The following is a 20,304-nucleotide window of genomic DNA, read 5'->3' on the forward strand; positions in this document are numbered from 1 at the left end:
TTGTAATTACATTTGCATACAAACGATCCCCCATAGAGCTAGGATCCACCTTACTCACCATTCTCCCCTGCTGCAAGTCAAATAAATATTCTTTCAATTGGTGAAATAGTACAAACGGTTTGAAGGTTTTGAAGGTCCCCACAGACCCCTCCCCACCCCCTCCCTCCCCCACATCCCACCCCTCCCTCCCCCCCCCATCCCCCCCCCCCTCCCCCCCCCCCCCCACCCCCCACCCCCCACCCCCCCCCCCACAGACCCCTCCCCCCACCCCCCTCCCCCCCCCCACCCCACCCCCCTCCCCCCACACAGACCCCTCCCCACCCCCCTCCCCCCCCCCCCCCCCCCCCCACAGACCCCTCCCCACCCCCTCCCTCCCCCACAGACCCACCCCCTCCCCCCCACAGACCCCTCCCCACCCCCCCTCCCCTCCCCCACACCCCCCCCTCCCCCACCACCCTTCCCCACCCCCCTCCCTCCCCCACACACCCCACCCCTCCCCCACAGACCCCTCCCCACCCCCCTCCCTCCCCCCCACCCCACCCCCTCCCCCCCCACCCCCCTCCCCCACCCCCCTCCCCCCCCCACACCCCACCCCCCTCCCTCCCCCACCCCACCCCCCTCCCTCCCCCACATCCCCCCCCCCTCCCTCCCCCACACCCCCCCCTCCCCCACACCCCACCCCTCCCCCACAGACCCATCCCCACCCCCCTCACTCCCCCCACACCCCACCCCCCTACCCCCCCACAGACCCCTCCCCACCCCCCTCCTCCCCCCCCCCACACCCCCACCCCCTCCCTCCCCCACATCCTACCCCCCCCTCCCTCCCCCCACACACCCCACCCCTCCCTCCCCCCACACCCCTCCCCCATAGCACCCCCCCCCCACATCCCACCCCCCTCCCACCCCCACATACCCCTCCTCCCACACCCCCACACCCTCCCCTCCCACATCCCACCCCCCTTTCCACATCCCACCCCCTCCCTCCCCCACATCCTACCCCCTCCCTCCCCCCACAGCACCCCTCCCCACATCCCACCCCCCTCCCTCCTCCCCCCCACATCCCACCCCCCTCCCTCCCCCACACCCCCCCCCCTCCCTCCCCCACACACACCCCCCCTCCCTCCCTCCCCCACACCCCACCCCTCCCCCACATCCCACCCCCTCCCTCCCCACACCACCCCCTCCCTCCCCCACACACCATTCCCCCCCCCCCCCTCCCCCACATCCCACCCCTCCCCACACCCCTCCCCCACATCCCACCCCCCCCTCCCCCACATCCCACCCCCCCCCTCCCCCACATCCCCCACATCCCCACCCCCTCCCGCCCCCACATCCCTCCCTCACTACTTCACTGTCATTGCTGCTATGTTTCCTTTCCAATCAGCTTTAGCCAACTCCTCCCTCATGCCTCTGTAGTTATCTTGACTCAACAGTAAAACTGACATCTAATTTCAGCTTCTCTCCCTTTCAAAATGCAGCTTGAATTATATCATATTATGATCACTGCCTCTAGAGGTTCCTTCACCTTCAGCTCCCTGATCAAATCTGGTCCATTACACAACACCAAATCCAGAATTGTCCTTTTGCAAGTAGGCTCCACTACAAGCTGCTCTAAGGAGCCATCTCGGAGGCACTACAAATTCCCTCTCTCTTGGGGTCCAGTACCAACCTGATTTTCCCAGTCTGCCTGGATATTGAAATCCCCCATGACGACCTTAGACACCGATTGTACGTTGACTGATTGCATCAACTCAAATGGCCAGGAAGAGATCACACACCTAGTCTATGGTGGCTACTGACCTCCCCACCCTCAGAGGGATCTATAGGAGGCACTGCCTCTTAAAAGCATCATCGCGGACCCACACCGACTTGGCTAATTCACTCGAACCATCAGCAAACAGGTATAGGAGTATGAAAACTGGGACTTCCTGATTCAAAAACAGCTTCTTCTCAACAACCATCAGAGCCTTGGAAACTACAAATACCAACTAAACGAAATATCTTTCATTCATTGTTCTTTATCTCTCTACATCATTGCCAATATCTCTCGTTTCCCTTATCCCCAACCAGTCTGAAGAAGGGTCTCGACCCAAAACGTCACCCATTCCTTCTCTCTACAGATGCTGCCTGTCCTGCTGAGTTACGTGTCTATCTTCCAGTTTTATGTGTCTATCTTCGGTTTAAACCAGCATCTGCAGTTCCTGCCTATAAACTGCCTTAGTTACACATACAGTAGGTTTGGGCTCTTGTATACTCATAATATGTTTATTAATTGATTGAACTTTTTGTGTCTAATATGTTATGTATGAGTACGGTGATTACAAGCCTAAATGCTGCTGTGTAAGTAAGAATGTTATTGTTCCGACCTCAGTACATATGACAATTAAACACTCATGTCTCTTGGTCATGTGACTTCCATGGGCATACAGGTCATGGGTCAACCTGCCCAATGCAACCGAGTGTCCCCATTGGTCCATTGTGGCCTCACCTTTAGTTTAGTTTAGAGATACAGCGCAGGAAACAGGCCCTTCGGCCCACCGAGTCTACACTGACCAGTGATCCCCGCACACTAATGCCCCTGTCCCACTTAGGAAACCTGAACGGAAACCTCTGGAGACTTTGCGCCCCACCCAAGGTTTCCGTGCGGTTCCCGGAGGTTTTTGTCAGTCTCCCTAATGGTCGAAAGTGGTTGCCGGTGGTTGTCGGAGGTTGCAGGTAGTGGAAGGTAAGACCTTCAACTAGCATCGCAACCGGCTTCGAACCTATTTTTAGTCGCACCCGGTTTTGAATTTTTTGAAATAATCGCCGGAACATAGAAGAAGCGGAAACCATTTTTGACCATTAGGGAGACTGACAAAAACCTCCGGGAACAGCACGGAAACCTTGGGTGGGGCGCAAAGTCTCCAGAGGTTTCCGTTCAGGTTTCCTAAGTGTGACAGGGGCATAACACTATCCTACACATACAAGGGACAATTTACAATGATACCAAACCAATTAACCAACAAACCTGTACGTCTTTGGAGCGTGGGAGGAAACCGAAGATCCTGGAGAAAAACCATGCAGGTCACAGGGAGAACGTACAAACTCTGTACAGACAGCACCTGTAGTCAGGATTGAACCTGGGTCTCTGGCGCTGTGAGGCAGCAACTCTACCGCTGCGCCACCGTGCCGCCCCATTGTCACTTTCCAACCTCCCCTAAGGTGCGGATGGTGGTGGTGCGGTATGGGGTGTAACAAAAACCTGGCCCGCATAACTTTGCCCTTCTGACCAAAAAGCTATGCCCTCTAGTCTTTGACATTTCCACCCTGGGAAAAAGGTTCTGACTGTCTACCCTATCCATTACCGCTTATCATTTTGCATAGTCTCCCCTCAGTTTGTGATGTTCCAGAGAAAGGTTGGTGGGATGTGTTGGGTCCGACCCGATCAATAGCGACTAGGAAGTCCCTTGTCTTGTTATGTACGGCATAGGAAGGGACCATTCGGCCCACTTGGTCTGTGCCAGCTCTCAGAGCAGCTCCTCGATCACATCACTCCGGGTATTTCTCTATAACCTATTAGACGTACATATAAACTACACCCTGGCCTCCGGCCATGGGATCACATTAGGGGTGATCATCAGTGACTAATTACCAACCAACCATCACACATTCAGGGTGTAGGAGGATGTCAGCACGCCCAGAGGAAACCCACACCATTTGAAGGAGAACGTGCAAACTCCGCACAGACTGTGCCTAGGGGCGGTGGCTCTGCCAATGTGGCCCCATGAGGTGGGAGGTGCTGAGGATGTTTTATATTTGTTTTAGTTTGGAGATACAGCACGGAAACAGGCCCTTCGGCCCACCGAGTCCGCACTGATCCCTGATCCACGTACATCAACCTTACCCCTCACACTCGAGGGACAATTTACACTTATACCAAGCCAATTAACTTACAAGCCTGTACGACTTTGAAGTGTGGGAGGAAACTGAAGATCTGGGAGAAAATCCACACATGTGACATTTCCCATTGAGAGTAGGGAAGATTCAAACAAGGGGACATGACTTGAGAATTAAGGGACAGAGTTTAGGGGTAACGTGAGGGGGAACTTCTTTACTCAGAGAGTGGTAGCTGTGTGGAATGAGCTTCCAGTGAAGGTGGTGGAGGCAGGTTCGATTTTATCATTTAAAAATAAATTGGATAGTTATATGGACGAGAAAGGAATAGTAAGATTAAACGAGTACTTACCAGTATGAAGTTTGATCTGTATTTTATGAGGAGTTACGGTGAGGTATTACGTGAAGACCCCAGCGCAGTGCGCATGTGCGGCATACTTCGAAGCAGCGGTGTGAAATCACAGGATAGACACAATATTTGAAGTAAGATAGTAAAGATCATGAGACATCAGTTTATTAGTTTGATCTATATATTGAGGGTGGGAGCGGCGGGCACGTAATACCTCACCGTAACTCCTCATAAAATACAGATCAAACTTCATACTGGTAAGTACTCGTTTAATCTTACTATTTTACTTCGGAGTCACGTGAGTGATTCCGTGAAGACTTCAAAGTTCTGTGATTTCAAACCGTGTAACAGTTTTTATTTCACTCACTGCCGAAGTTTTTGAGGGAGGAAGTGTTATCGTAATCAACCAGTGGATCTGCTTTCACAAGAAACAGAAAGGTATTTGTTAACAATAACAACATAAAGAGCTCCCCTGAGCTTAAATTAATATTGCAGTTTGTAATATTCTTCCTGCAATTAAATCAGGTTTATCAACGGTTTATAATAAAAAATGTTCTGAACGTCGTTCCCTTGACCATTCTGCCGTATTGAGAATGTGGTCAACCGGGATGTCCATTCGTTCAGCCGCTGATACCAATGCTGCCCTAGTGGAATGGGATTAAAATGTATTATTATCTATTCCGGCAGCTTTCAGTACCTGTTTGAGCCACCTTGGAGTGGTTTGGCTCGTACCCCGTCTTGGGGTTTCTGTGGTTGACCCATAGGCTTTCCTCTCCCTCTAAGATTGTGGGTTGTGTCTATATATAGTAGTAGATGGGTCACCACACTCAACCTGGACTCTGGTGGGTAGGCCCGGAATCCCACCAGTTAATTGGGCGTTCCTGGTCCATATAGCCATATAACGATTACAGCACGGAAAACACAGGCGATCTCGACCCTACTAGTCCGTGCCGAACTCATAATCTCGCCTAGTCCCATATACCTGCGAGTTAGATTTTACCAGACCTAGAATATGAACGTGATGCGTCTGGGGTAATCACCATGTTATCCAGTCTAGTCTTATGGAGTGACTGGACTCTGTGAGCGTGTACGAGAGCCATAAGCATGAGCGTTTTTAACATAGATTGAGCAAGCTGAGGGATCTGGCTGGTGCCATTCTCTGAGATATGGGATCCCATGCTCTGCTGACATGCTGTTTTAGATAAGCAGATAAGGCGCTCCATGCTGTATTTACGGCACTGTAACTCACCTTTTAGTCATGGTGTAGATGTTCCAGGAACTCCAATACGTCAGTGGTTGAATAGTTCGTTGTCCCTGCGTCGTGGCAGTATTTTACCCATGTTAGCTTTTAGTGACTGTTCGCAGGGATGCCGACATGGTGGTAATGGTTCCTTTGGATAGTCCCAGTCCCTGGTAAGGTCTATTCAAACCCTGCACCCAGGAGTTTGATGTTTCCCTGGCATGGGTGGCTTGTGCCTGATACTGGGTTGAGTCAGCAACCATGGTCCACTAGGGAAATCCATAGGTGACTCGCCCACCGTGTCGTGATGAACTGGGAACCATGGCTGTGTAGGCCGGTCGGGCACGTTCAATACCTCGGAGACAGATCCCATCTGTATTGTGAAGTGCCCGTCTGATGAGGCAGAAGGGAGGAAGGCAAAGCAGAAATTCCCCCTTCCAGCGTGTAGGCATCTATCGCTGCTGCCTCTAATCTGGTTCCTAAGTCACATACATAGGTTACTGGTGATTCCGTCTTGTGCAACCAAATTGATATCTGGCTTTCAAACTGCTTAATACCTTTAGCAGATATTTTGGGTTTAACATCTATTCAATGTAATCATAAATTTTACCCCGTGACATGGTGTCTCCCACTGTGTTCTAGCTTCCTAGGACATAGGCAGCTGATAGTTAAAATGTCTTTTGACACACCATTGCCAGATTTGTTTGACCAATTTGTTGCACAATAATGATTATTATGCTCCCCATATGGTTGATGTAAGCCACCACCATAGTATTATCAATCCGTAACCACATATGTGCGTGCTGCATTTGAAATGCATATGCTTTTTAGCCCAATAGGCGATCACCAATCCCAAGTAGTTGATGCCCGGTATGTGTAGTAACGATGTTTGTGAATTGGTCCATCTGTTACCTGTGCTGGATATGGAGTTTAGTTGCTCCCCAGCCTAAAGTACTGGCATCGGTTTTTAATAACCAAGTTGGGATTGGTGATGATAATAGGGCTGAGAACTATGCCAAATATATGTCTGCCCACCACCTTAATTGTGATATAGCTTCAGTGGGTACATTCATGATTTGATTATAGTGACCCAAGTACCTTGGCAAAGTAACAGTCATATGGACGGAATTATTATTGAAGCCCAGATAATCCTTGGTAGTTAACGCTTCAATTCTGGTATATCTGGGCGTGGGATAAACCTCAGAGCTTTAGAGAGCTGTTTCGTAGCTAGAACTGCTCCCACAGCTAATTCCTTTGTTTCCCCTAATATGAGGATATCATCCAATATATGCCATGATTATGCTTGTTTCCTTAATATTTTCATGGCCATTTTTTAATATTTATAGTAGTTTAGGGCTGAGGTTAGACCATAGGGAATGCTCTATGCTCCCATGGTTGCCCTAACCGGGATATCCATTATCCAGGTAAAAAATTTTAGGTATCTATAATGATCCTAGTGTATGGGTATAAGATAGTTAGCATCTTCCATATCAATGCTCCCCATAGGTATCCTTGGGAGATCAGATGTCTGGCAGTGACAAAAACCCGTCTCCATCTTAAAGTGTATATACTCAACAGATTTATTTAGTGATATTAGATCAATGATGATGCTACATTCACCATCTTTTGTAGTTTTGGTGAATATATTCGATACAAATTCCAATGGTTCATGTTTACTCCCATGATCCGTTTAGTAATGAGCCTTTCTAGTTCAGCTTGACCTTCTCACTTCTCTTTTCTTAGAGGGAGAAAATGCCCTTTGGGCGCATTGCTGAACTGGCGGTAATATGCCCAATTTGAATTCGTTTTTATCCTCTAATACTGTTGAGTATATTTTTAGTTATTTGTGACAGCATCCCATGCTTTATCAACAAGTGTAAATGCCCCCCCCCCCGCAGTTAGTAGAACACCCTTATTTAGTGTAAACTGGGAGGAACCAGACTACCTACCTCCATGTTTATTGTTTTTTCATGAAGGCCTAGTTTGCTGGTATGCTGGTGCTGTCGGTGGGGCGGCGCATTTTCCCACGGCTCCGCTCTGGGCCCCTGTCTAAAAGAACTTTGGGGGTAATGTGAAGCGGTCGCCAGGCTTTCACCAGTCCTTGTTTGATATAGCTGGTGGATGCCGAGGGGTGCTGCCAGCTGGGTGTTGCGATGTCCTGCTCGTTCCATGGCCTGCCCTCTTGAGGCGCACAGGTTTAGCTGCCTCTCTTCCCGCAGCAGCGGTTTGCATAGCCCCGTATATTTGGGGTTGCGGGCAGGTCTATATGCACCATTGTTCAGTCGAGTATCCCAAATTTGGGAACATCTTAGGCGTCAGCACCCTGGTAGTGCAACGGGATAGTCTCATCCTGGGAGAACCACCTTGGTGATCATGGCGTCTCGCCTGCCAGGTGAGTATGATCCGTGGAAAAACGAGCAAAGGCGGTAACATCTTGACCCTTCTGTTAGGAGCTTCAGAATTCGCTGCTTGTCTGCGAGTCTGCTGACCCAGCTGCCTGCGGATTTGCCTCTAGAAAGGCCTGCTCCTGCAGGGCTTTGTTGGGAAGATGGTCGCGTGGAGGAGCCATGTAGTGGCCCACGACACCCAGTAGCTCTTCCTGATCCTGCTCCCCTGGCATACTGCTGTTCTCGTCCGCCTGCCCAGCGTTTAAGCCAGCCCAGCCCTGGCCTCCTTAGCTAGCCTCAAAAGAGGGAGCAAAAGGGTGTGCTATAAATTGGAGGAGGCATAGCTCAAACTCCGCTGTTGCATCAATCCCTCGTCCAGGGAGATGGCTAGTGCAATAGCACTGGGGTAGGAGTGTCAGCTCCCTTGGCATTCAGCCAGTGCCCCTTTTTTTCCTGGAGGTGAACTCCATGACCTCCTCTGGCTTGGGGAGACAGACATACTTATTTTTGCTGTCTCCAACCTGTTCCAGTTTTGGAGGAAGTTGGCTCCTGTAGAACCTGTTAAATTGGGAAGATTTTTATCTTACCTGTATGTAGAGGCTGCCTGCCGTTTTTCAGGCGGCATTGTAGCGGTTCCCGGGCGGCGATTCTCCTTGTCAGGAGTCTGCAGGGCTGCCGGTCGGGTTTTTAAACTTCCCGCCGGTCCGCTGCTGTTCACCAAACAGCTGTTCAGCGGACCGGGATCAGCGCAGCTCCTTGCAGCGGTCCGCAGCCTGTGTGGTCCCGTTTGCGCCTTTCCCCCTCCACTGTCGGCTCCTTCGCTGGAGTCGAAACGGGGGCCGCTGCCTCTCTACTTTGCTCCCCCTGGAGCAAAAACCACAAGGCCCGATTAAGGTAAGTACTTACCTCACGTTCCTTGGTTGCGGGAGCTGCCGACTCCCGCTGGCCGCGTTCTGCACAGCTGTGCGATTATGCCGCACATGCGCACTGCGCTGGGGTCTTCACGGAATCACTCACGTGACTCCGAAGTAAAATGGAGGGTTATGGTCTGAGTGCAGGTAGATGGGACTAGGGGAAAATAATTGTTCGGCACAGACTAGAAGGGCTGAGATGGCCTGTTTCCGTGCTGTAATTGTTATATGGTTGTATGTCACGGGGAGAAGGTACAAATGTAGCCAGGATGGAACCCGGGTCTCCGGCACTGTGAGGTAGCAGGGCTACCTGCTGCACCATCGTGCCGTATCTGTTGCACTTTGCCAGACTTGTGGAGGGTGTATCCAGGGTGGGCTGACACTGGCTGGATGGGAATGTTGACTTTGTATGGATCAATGCCTTGATCAGAGATCAATGTGGTGCCATCGTAGTGGCAGCCTCACCAGCAGCTGTTAGTCCTTTCACCCTTTTTGTTATTTTTAGTGTGTCTAAAAATATGTTCTAAAGTTTTTAGTCTTATTTTATGTGGGTGGTGGTGGGGGGGGAATAGGGGGAATAGTTTCCCGGTTACTGCGTCTTTTCTCTGTGTCGCATCTTCGCCCCCCCCCCCACCAACTGGTTTGCCAAGGCCTTTCCTCCCGGAGACCGTCCAGAGCTTCAGTGGGACGATGCCTTGCCGGGGATCACCCGTGCCAACCAACCAATCAATCAATCAATCAGCTTTATTCATCACATACACAATAAAGTGCAATGAAATGAATTTGTAAGCAGCGGTACAGTCAAACGGAACAAACAATACACAATAAAAATTCACCACACACATCCACCACAGCATCCTTCACTGTGGCAGAAGGCGCAAAGTACAGTCACTACTCCCCCACTGTCCTCCCGTTGTCGGGGCCATAACCTCTGCAGTCGCTGCTGCGGGCGGCCAGATGTTCAGGCAAGGTAAGTCCCAAATCGGCGCTTCCCCACCGGAGACCGCGGCTTCAGGATGACGTAGGTCGCAGGCCGGCGGTCGGAACTCTTCTCCAGGAATCCCCGCCGAGGGATCCTGCTCCGGACGGTACGTAAATCCCCACCTGCGGCTAGAAGCTCCGCAGTCCGCAGCTTCAAGCTGTTGTGGGCCATGGGTGTGGGGAGAGAGGGGAGAGAGTGGGAGGGGGGGGAGAGAAGTGGAAGAGTGGGTACGGAGGGAGGGGTAGGGGGGAGTGGTGGAAGAGGGACAGAGGGGAAGGGGTGGGGAGGGAGAGGGAGAGGGGTGGGGTAAGTGGAAGAAGTGGAAGAGTGGGGAGGGGTAGGGGAGAGGTGGAAGAGTGGTAGGGGTAAGGGGACGGAGGGAGAGAGGGAAGGGGGGTGGGGAGAGGGGTGGGGGTGGGGGGAGAGTGAGGGGGAGGGGAGGGGAGAGAGGAGGTGTGGGGGAGGGGGGGAGATGGGGTACCACCATGAGGTACCACCTCCAATTTAAATTCCATTTGGAATGTTTTGGAGGACCAAGAAACCAAGAACCAAGTCAGCGCTCTCCTCCTCCGGGGATCACTAGCGATGGATCCAAGGCTCCAGACGCCACGCCCGCGGCTAGAAGCTCCGCAGACCGCAGCTTCAGGCTGAACAGTCCGCAGGCCCGACTCTGAGAAGCTCCAGAGACCGACTCCGGGAAGGGCCGTGCCAATCCTTGGTGTTAGGCCACGAGGGAGGTGACATGGAAAACGTTGCCTCTCCGTGGAGAAGGTGACCGAAAGCGGATCCCGCCCTTCACCACCCCCCACACAAGACACACCGAGAGACATTTAAACACACATTTGGACATACTAAAAAAACTCAAAAAGTAGAACTGACTAACACGCTGCTGGCAGGGCAGCCGTCTGGCAGCGCCCCCACCGACCAAAGCTGTTGGAGCTTCGGAGTTTGGGCCTGCTGACTTTAACACCGTGGAGCTGTGCTCTGTGGAGCTTCTAGCCGCGGGCGGGCGGCGCTGACTTTAACAGCGGCCGATTCGGAAACTCAAAGCCGCTGAGTGTGTTCCGATCCATTCCAACACCGGAGTTCCGATCATCCTGGCGAGAGGGCCTGAACATTGGGCCATCCGCAGTGGCGACTGCAGAGGCCTCAAAGGCCCCAGCCACGGGTGAACAAAGAGGAAGATGACTGAACCTTCTTGCCTTCCCTCACAGTGGGAAACGTTGATTCCGGTTTGTGTGGGAAATGTTCATGTTAAACTCTGTCGTGTATTGTGTCCTATTTCATTCGTATTGCTGTATGGTAACTCAAATCTCACTATACCAATTGGTGCACTTGAACTTGAACTTGACAGTGTTACGAGAGTTCAGCTAGACTGCAATATAGAAAAAGCCTGCAAACTAACTGTCTTTCTTACTCCGTGCCTGTTTCTGTCTGGGTCCAGAGGGGAGATACCGAACATGAACAGAATGGTTGACCAGGAAGACATCAGCATGATGAAGCGAGCACTCTACTCTGCACAGGTAAGAGAGTGCCATTGGTTTATTTTACAGATACAGCACGGAAACAGGTCCCTCAGTCCACCGAGTCCGTGCCGACCAGCAAGCACCCATCCCTACACACTGGGGGAAATTTACAGAGGGCTAATTAACCTACAAACCCGCAAGTCTATGGGATGTGGGTGGAAACTGGAGCATCCTGAGAAAACCCACCTGGTCACGGGGAGAACGTGCAAATCCACATAGACAGCACCAAGATCCCTTGTCTCTAGTGCTGTGAGGCAGTGTTCTGACTGCCTACCTTGTCTATACTTCCCATCATTTGATATACTTTTATCAGATCTCTCCTTAACCTCCGACGCTCCAGGGAAGACATTCCTCGTCTGTCAATACCCTCGAATCCAGGCAACATTCTGGTAAACGTCCTTTGCCCCTTTCAAAGCCTCCACATCTGATCTGTAATGGGGCGACCAGAACTACACACAATGCTCTCAATGTGGCCTGACCAAAGTCCTAACAAGCTGCACAGTGGCTTCCTGGCTCTTAAACCCAATGCCCTGACCAATAAAGGCAATCATTCCACACGCCTTCTTCCCCACTTCTATGTAGTGGCATCACTTGTCTCAGGGAATGGATGGTGCTTTGCTTCAGCCCATGTTGAATAATGCGTGTAGTTGAGTGGACCACCTCGATGTATGTTGTAGAGTGGATCTCCACAATGCATGTTGTAGAGTGGATCTCCTCGGTGTATGTTGTAGAGTGGATCTCCTCAATATATGTTGTAGAGTGGATCTCCACAATGCATGTTGTAGAGTGGATCTCCTCAATGTATGTTGTAGAGTGGATCTCCTCGATGCATGTTGTAGATTGGATCTCCACAATGTGTGTTGTAGAGTGGATCTCCTCAATGTGTGTTGTAGAGTGGATCTCCTCGATGTATGTTGTAGAGTGGATCTCCTCAATGTATGTTGTAGATGGATCTCCACAATGTGTGTTGTAGAGTGGATCTCCTCAATGTGTGTTGTAGAGTGGATCTCCTCAATGTGTGTTGTAGAGTGGATCTCCTCAATGTGTGTTGTAGAGTGGAGAGTGGATCTCCTCAATGTATGTTGTAGAGTGGATCTCTTCGATGCGTGTTGTAGAGTGGATCTCCTCAATGCATGTTGTAGAGTGGATCTCCTCGATGTATGTTGTAGAGTGGATCTCCTCAATGTATGTTATAGAGTGGATCTCCTCAATGCATGTTGTAGAGTGGATCTCCTCGATGTATGTTGTAGAGTGGATCTCTTCGATACATGTTGTAGAGTGGATCTCCTCAATGCATGTTGTAGAGTGGATCTCCTCAATGCATGTTGTAGAGTGGATCTCCTCGATGTATGTTGTAGAGTGGATCTCTTCGATGCGTGTTATAGAGTGGATCTCAATGTATGTTGTAGAGTGGATCTCCTCGATGTATGTTGTAGAGTGGATCTCCTCAATGTGTGTTGTAGAGTGGATCTCCTCGATGTGTTGTAGAGTGGATCTCCTCAATGCATGTTGTAGAGTGGATCTCTCCTCAATGCATGTTGTAGAGTGGATCTCCTCGATGCGTGTTGTAGAGTGGATCTCCTCAATGCATGTTGTAGAGTGGATCTCCTCGATGCGTGTTGTTATAGAGTGGATCTCCTCAATGCATGTTGTAGAGTGGATCTCCTCAATGCATGTTGTAGAGTGGATCTCCTCGATGCGTGTTGTAGAGTGGATCTCCTCGATGCGTGTTGTAGAGTGGATCTCCTCAATATATGTTGTAGTGGATCTCCTCGATGCGTGTTGTAGAGTGGATCTCCTCGATGCGTGCTATAGAGTGGATCTCCTCAGTTCTGTGTCGGTATTTTCCAGCGGCACACCTTGCCTCCCGTCTGCACACACAACATGTTGGACGACTCCACCGATCCCATCCTCAACACCATCCGGCGAATCGGCTTGTTCAACCATTCCAACGACCGGGTCAAGGTGAGGGCCTGGCCTGCGTGCCGGCTGACGGTCGACACATGGCGTGGATGGCACCGGGAACCTGGCGGGTAGTGGGTGATATCTGTGCTGGAAGCAGGTGGAATAGAGTGGGCGACAGACCCTTCCCACTGCAGATGCCAGAAATCTGATGTCTGAGAAGGGTCTCGATCCAAAACATCACCCATTCCTTCTCTCCAAAGATGCTGCCTGTCCAGCTGAGTTACTCCAGCATTTTATGTCTATCTTTGCTGTAAACCGGCATCCGCAGTTCCGTCCTACACAGTACAGCACAGGAACTGGCCCTTCAGCCCCAATATCCGTGCCGAACATGATGCCAAGACCAACTCTTAATTGCTGTCACGTGATCCATATTCCTCCACTCCCTGCATGTCCATGTTCCCACCAGACTTCCACATTCCCACCCTGGGGAAAAGCTTTTGACTGTCTACCCTATCTCTGCTTCTCATCATTTGTCACACTTCTGTCAGATCTCCTCTCTACCTCCAATGTTACAGATAAAACAACCAAAGTCTGTCCAACCACCCCTTGTACTTACTACCCTTCGATCCAAGCATAATCCTCCAAGGCCTCCACATCTTTCCTGTAATGGGTGACCAGAACTGCCCGCAATACTCCAAATGTGGCCTCACCAAAGTCCTATAGAGCTGCATCCTGACTTCCTGACACTTACACTCAATGCCCCAACTGATTAAGGCAAGCACACCATCTTTACCTTGCCTTATTTACCAGCCTACCGACCTGTGGTGCCAGTTTCATTCAGGCAGTTATGGACTCTGTGCCTCTGAAATAACAGCAGAAAATGCTCCATCTATTCTGGAGGTCAGGCAGCTTCTGCGGAAGGTGAAACGGCTGGTGTTTCCAGTCCATGGATATGGTAGGGTGAGGCTGTGGGGCCATTGGGAGGTTGGGAAGCTCCTTTGTGTTGCTAATGTTTAGCATCTGGACAGCCTGGCACAGACCAGCCCGCTGGGACATGAGGTGGACCAGTCCCCACACAAGTGGTGCTCAGGCCAGTGAGGGATGGGAGAGGGTGGGAGAGGGTGGGTGGGGGAGGGAGAGGGGTGGGTGGGGGGGGGAGGGAGATTGGGGGGTGGGGGAGGGGAGGGGTGGGTGGGGGAGGGGGGGGGGAGGGGGAGGGTGGGGGTGGGGGGGAGTGGGGGGGGGGGGGAGGGAGAGGGGTGGGGGGGGGGAGGGTGGGGGGGGTGGGTGGGGGAGGGAGTGGGTGGGTGGGGAGGAGAGGTGGGTGGTGTGGGGAGGGAGAGGGGGGGTGGGGGAGGGGTGGGGAGAGGGGTGGGAGGGGGGAGGGAGGGGGAGGGGGGTGGGGGGAGGGGGGGAGGGAGGGGGGGGTGGGGGGTGCGGGAGGGAGAGGGTGGGTGGGGGAGGAGAGGGAGAGGTGGGGAGGGGAGGGAGGAGGGGTGGGTGGGGGAGGGAGAGGTGGTGGGTGGGGGAGGGAGAGGGTGGGTGTCGGGAGAGAGAGGGTGGTGGGGAGGGAGAGGGGTGGGTGGGGAGAGGGGTGGGGGAGGGAGAGGGTGGGTGGGGAGGGGGTGGGGGGGGGAGAGGGGTGGGGGAGGGAGAGGGGTGGGGGTGGGGGGGGGGGAGAGGTGGGTGTGGGGTGGGTGGAGGGGAGGGGGTGGGGGGCGGGAGGGAGAGGGTGGGTGGGGGAGGGAGGGTGGGTGGGGGAGGGAGAGAGGGTGGGGTGGGGGAGGGAGAGGGTGGGTGGGGGAGGGAGAGGGTGGGGGTGGGGGGAGGGAGAGGGGTGGGTGGGGGGGGAGGGAGAGGGAGAGGGTGGGTGGGGGAGGGAGAGGGGGGGGGGGGGGGAGGAGAGGGAGGGGGGTGCGGGAGGGAGAGGGGTGGTGGTGGTGGGAGGGAGAGGGGTGGGGGTGGGGGTGGGAGGGAGAGAGGGTGTGTGGGGGGGGAAGGGAGGGAGGGGGGGGTGGGGGGGGGGGGAGAGGAGGGGTGGGTGGGGAAGGGAGAGGGGTTGGGGGGGGGTGGGGGAGGGAGAGGGGGTGGGTGGGGGAGGGAGAGGTCGCCAGGTTTAAGTTTATTATTGTCACATCTATCGAGGGACAGTGAAAAGCTTTGTTTTGCATTCTATCCGATCACAATAGACAATAGGTGCAGGAGTAGGCCATTCGGCCCTTCGAGCCATTCAATATGATCATGGCTGATCATCCCCAATCAGTACCCCGTTCCTGCCTTCTCCCCATATCCCTTGACTCCACTATATTTAAGAGCCCTTTCTAACTCTTTCTTAAAAGCATCCAGAGAATTGGTCTCCACTACCTTCTGAGGCAGAGGATTCCACAGATTCACAACTCTGTGTAAAAACGTGTCACCTCATCTCCGTTCTATAAAGGCTTACCCCTTATTCTTAAACTGTGGCCCTGTTTCTGGACTCCCTAATCATCGGGAACATGTTTCCTGCCTCTAGCGTCTCCAATCCCTAAATAATCTTATATGTTTCAATAAGAATCCCTCTCATCCTTCTATATTCCAGCGTATACAAGCCCAGCCATCCATTCTATCAACATAAGACAGTCTCGCCATCGCAAGACCCTGTACAACATTAGAAGGACCTCTTTGCTCTTATACTCGACGACTCTTGTTACGAAGGCCAACATGCCATCGCTTTCTTCACTGCCTGCTGTACCTGCACACTTACATTCAGTGACTGATGAACAAGGACCCCCAGATCCTGTTGTACTTCCCCTTTTCCTAACTTGACACCATTTAGATAATAATCTGCCTTCCCATTCTTGCAGCAAAGTGGATAACCTCACATTTATCCACATTAAACAGCATCTGCCATGTAGCTGCCCACTCACCCAACCTGTCCAAGTCACCCTGCATCCTCATAGCATCCTCCTCACAGTTCACACTGCTCCCCACCTTTGTGCCATCTGTAAATTTGCTAATGTTGCTTTTAATCCCTTCATCCAAATCATTGATGTATATTGTAAATGGCTGCGGTCCCAGCACCGAGCCTTGTTGTACCCCACTAGTCACTGCCTGCCATTCTGAAAGGGACCGTTTATCCCCACTCTTTGTTTTCTGTCTGCCAACCAATTTTCTATCCATGTCAGCGCTCTACCCCCAATACCATGTGCTCTAATTTTGCCCACTAATCTATGTTAAAACAAATGTAGGTCCCTTGCAGTCAGAAACGGGTGAATTGATCATGGGGAACAAGGACATGGCAGACCAATTGAATAACTACTTTGGTTCTGTCTTCACTAAGGAAGACATAAATAATCTGCCGGAAATAGCAGGGGACCGGGGGTCAAATGAGATGGAGGAACTGAGTGAAATCCAGGTTAGCCGGGAAGTGGTGTTGGGTAAATTGAATGGATTAAAGGCCGATAAATCCCCAGGGCCAGATAGGCTGCATCCCAGAGTACTTAAGTAAGTAGCCCCAGAAATAGTGGATGCATTAGTGATAATTTTTCAAAACTCTTTAGATTCTGGAGTAGTTCCTGAGGTTTGGAGGGTAGCTAATGTAACCCCACTTTTTAAAAAGGGAGGGAGAGAGAAAACGGGAATTACAGACCAGTTAGTCTAACGTCGGTAGTGGGGAAACTACTAGAATCAGTTATTAAAGATGGGATAGCAGCACATTTGGAAAGCATGGATTTATGAAGGGTAAATCATGTCTGACGAATCTTATAGAATTTATCGAGGATGTAACTAGTAGAGTGGATAAGGGAGAACCAGTGGATGTGTTATATCTGGACTTTCAGAAGGCTTTCGACAAGGTCCCACATAAGAGATTAGTATACAAACTTAAAGCACACAGCATTGGGGGTTCAGTATTGATGTGGATAGAGAACAGGCTGGCAGACAGGAAGCAAAGAGTAGGAGTAAACGGGTCCTTTTCACAATGGCAGGCAGTGACTAGTGGGGTACCGCAAGGCTCAGTTCTGGGACCCCAGCTATTTACGATATATATTAATGATTTGGATGAGGGAATTGAATGCAACATCTCCAAGTTTGCGGGTGACACGAAGCTGCGGGGCAGTGTTAGCTGTGAGGAGGATGCTAGGAGGCTGCAAGGTGACTTGGATAGGCTGGGTGAGTGGGCAAATGTATGGCAGATGCAGTATAATGTGGATAAATGTGAGGTTATCCACTTTGGTGGCAAAAACAGGAAAGTAGATTATTATCTGAATGGTGGCCGATTAGGAAAGGGGGAGATGCAACGAGACCTGGGTGTCATGGTACACCATTCATTAAAAGTAGGCATGCAGGTGCAGCAGGCAGTGGAGAAAGCGAATGGTATGTTAGCATTCATAGCAAAATGATTTGAGTATAGGAGCAGGGAGGTTCTACTGCAGTTGTACAGGGTCTTGGTGAGACCACAACTGGAGTATTGCGTACAGTTTTGGTCTCTAATCTGAGGAAAGACATTCTTGCCTTAGAGGGTGTACAGAGAAGGTTCACCAGACTGATTCCTGGGATGTCAGGACTTTCATATGAAGAAAGACTGGATAGACTCGGTTTGTACTCGCTAGAATTTAGAAGATTTAGGGGGGATTTTATAGAAACTTACAAAATTCTTAAGGGGTTGGACAGGCTAGATGCAGGAAGATTGTTCCCGATGTTGGGGAAGTCCAGGACAAGAGGTCACAGTTTAAGGATAAGGGGGAAATCTTTTAGGACCGAGATGAGGAAAACTTTTTTCATACAGTGGTGACTCTCTGGAATTCTCTCCCGCAGAAGGCAGTTGAGGCCAGTTCATTAGCGATATTTAAGAGGGAGTTGGATGTGGCCCTTGTGGCTAAAGGGATCAGGGGGTATGGAGAGAAGGCAGGTACAGGATACTGAGTTGGATGATCAGCCATGATCATATCGAAGGGCCGAATGGCCTACTCCTGCACCTATTTTCTATGTTTCTATGTGGGACCTTATCAAAGGCTTTCTGTAAGTCCAGGTACACTACATCCACTGGCTCTCCCTTGTCCATTTTCCCAGTTACATCCTCAAAAAATTCCAGTAGATTAGTCAAACATGATTTCCCCTTCGAAAATCCATGCTGACTCGGACCGATCCTGCTATCCAAACGTGCCACTATTTCAATTTTTATAATTGACTCCAGCATCTTCCTCACCAACGGTTTCAGGCTAACTGGTCTATAATTCCCCAATTTCTCTCTCCCTCCTTTCTTAAAAAGTGGGATAACATTAGCTACCCTCCAATCCAAAGGAACCGGCACTGAATCTATAGAACATTGGAAAATGATCACTAATACGTCCACGATTTCTAGAGTCACTTCCTTAAGTACAATGGGATGCAGACCATCAGGCCCTGGGGATTTATCAGCCTTCAGTCCCATTAGTCTACCCAACACCATTTTCTGCCTAATGTGGATTTCCTTCAGTTCCTCCTAGATCCTCTGGCCACTAGTACATCTGGGATATTGTTTGTGTCCTCCTTAGTGAAGACGGATCCAAAGTACCTGTTCAACTCATCTGCCATTTCCTTGTTCCCCATAATAATTTCACCTGTTTCTGTCTTAACTAATATTTTCCTCTTCACATACCTAAAGGTGCTTTTACTAACCTCCTTTATATTCTTGGCTAGCTTACATTCGTACCTCGTCTTTTCTACCCGAATTGCATTTTTAGTTATCTTCTGTTGCTCTTTAAACGTCACCCAATCCTCTGGCCTCCCGCTCCTCTTTGCCATGTTGTACTCTTTTATTTTTATACGGTCCCTGACTTCCCTTGTCAGCCACGGTCACCTATTACTCCTTTTAGAATCTTTCTTCTTCTTTGGAATGAACTGATCCTGCACCTTCTGTATTATTCCCAGAAATACCTGCCATTGTTGTTCCACTGTCATCCCTGCTAGTGTATCTTTCCAGTCAACTTTGGCCAGCTCCTCCCTCATGCCTCCATAGTCTCCTTTATTCAACTGTGATACTGACACCTCCGATTTGTCCTTCTCCCTCTCAAATCATACCTCCTAATGGCTCCTTTACCTTGAGTTCCCTTCTCAAATCCGGTTCATTACGCAACACTAAATCCAGAATTGCCTTAAACAAATGTTTTAAAGATGGCGGCCACATTTTCCCAGCAGCCCAACAGAAGAGGATTATTTACAGCTACAATCAACGTACCTGGATCAGAAAAACGGCAGAAATCGGTGCCGTAAGGGACAAGCTGCTAGTGCATCTGAAGGCACTAGCGATTTCGTGATCTCCTGCAGCTGCGGGAGCCTCCGACTGCAAGCGTTCCCTGGACCGCTGGAGAGAACCCGACCCGACTGGGAATGACAGGTACTGTACCTGGAAACACCGGGAAGGCCTCCGAAGCCGACGGGCAGGACCTTCCTGGAGCAACGGAGCTGGAGCTGCCACCTGCAAGGGTATCCCTGTTCCAGCGCAGCTTTGCAGAAACAGCAGCTACAGTAAGTACAGTACCTGGAAACTACGGGGAGGCTTCCATTGTGTCCGGAAACGTGGCCGACGGGCAGGACTTCAGGTCAGACTGAAGCGCAGGAGACATCGGCCCCCTCTCCCTACCATCCTACTGGCCAATGTACAGTCTCTAGAGACTGTAGTGGAGGACTTTAAGAGCAAGCTGCTTTACCAAAAGGAGCTGAGGGAAAGTGTTCTGTTTCACAGAGACATGGCTCACCCCCAGCTCCCCAGACTCAGCGGTCCAGCCTGAAGGGTTCTCCATCCACTGTATGGACCGTACGCAGGCATCTGGGAAAGGGAGAGGAGGGGGCGTCTGCCTCATGGTCAACGTGGTGCTCAGACGTGGCAGTCCTGTCCAACTCCTGCTCTCCACACCTGGAACATCTGGCGGTGAAGTGCCGTCCCTTCTACCTTCCAAGGGAATTCACCTCCATCATCCTGACCGCATCATCGGTCTACATCCCACCCCAGGCAGATGTCCGTCTGGCACTGGAGGAGCTGCACGCTGCGGTCAACAAACAACAGACGTCTTACCCCGAGGCAAACCTAAAGCAATCACTCCCTAACTTCCACCAACATGTCTTCTGCTGCTCCAGAGGACCAAACACCCTCGACCACTGCTACACCACCAT

At 51.3% G+C, this 20,304-nt stretch overlaps 1 protein-coding gene across 5 annotated transcripts in view; it reads left to right on the forward strand.

The window, feature by feature from the left end:
* Window positions 1–20,304, forward strand: part of LOC129694815 (glycogen [starch] synthase, muscle-like) — a 220,717-nt gene that overhangs the window by 152,341 nt on the left and 48,072 nt on the right. For 4 of the 5 annotated variants that reach the window (XM_055631573.1, XM_055631575.1, XM_055631574.1 and 1 more), the window contains 2 exons: window positions 11,187–11,265; window positions 13,120–13,233. In XM_055631573.1, the coding sequence (XP_055487548.1) occupies window positions 11,187–11,265; window positions 13,120–13,233 (193 nt within the window). The remainder of the gene's footprint in view (window positions 1–11,186; window positions 11,266–13,119; window positions 13,234–20,304) is intronic. The other variant, XM_055631572.1, reaches the window with a different exon arrangement.

The sequence above is a fragment of the Leucoraja erinacea genome, unplaced genomic scaffold, assembly GCF_028641065.1.
Source record: "Leucoraja erinacea ecotype New England unplaced genomic scaffold, Leri_hhj_1 Leri_80S, whole genome shotgun sequence".
Taxonomy (NCBI): domain Eukaryota; kingdom Metazoa; phylum Chordata; class Chondrichthyes; order Rajiformes; family Rajidae; genus Leucoraja; species Leucoraja erinaceus.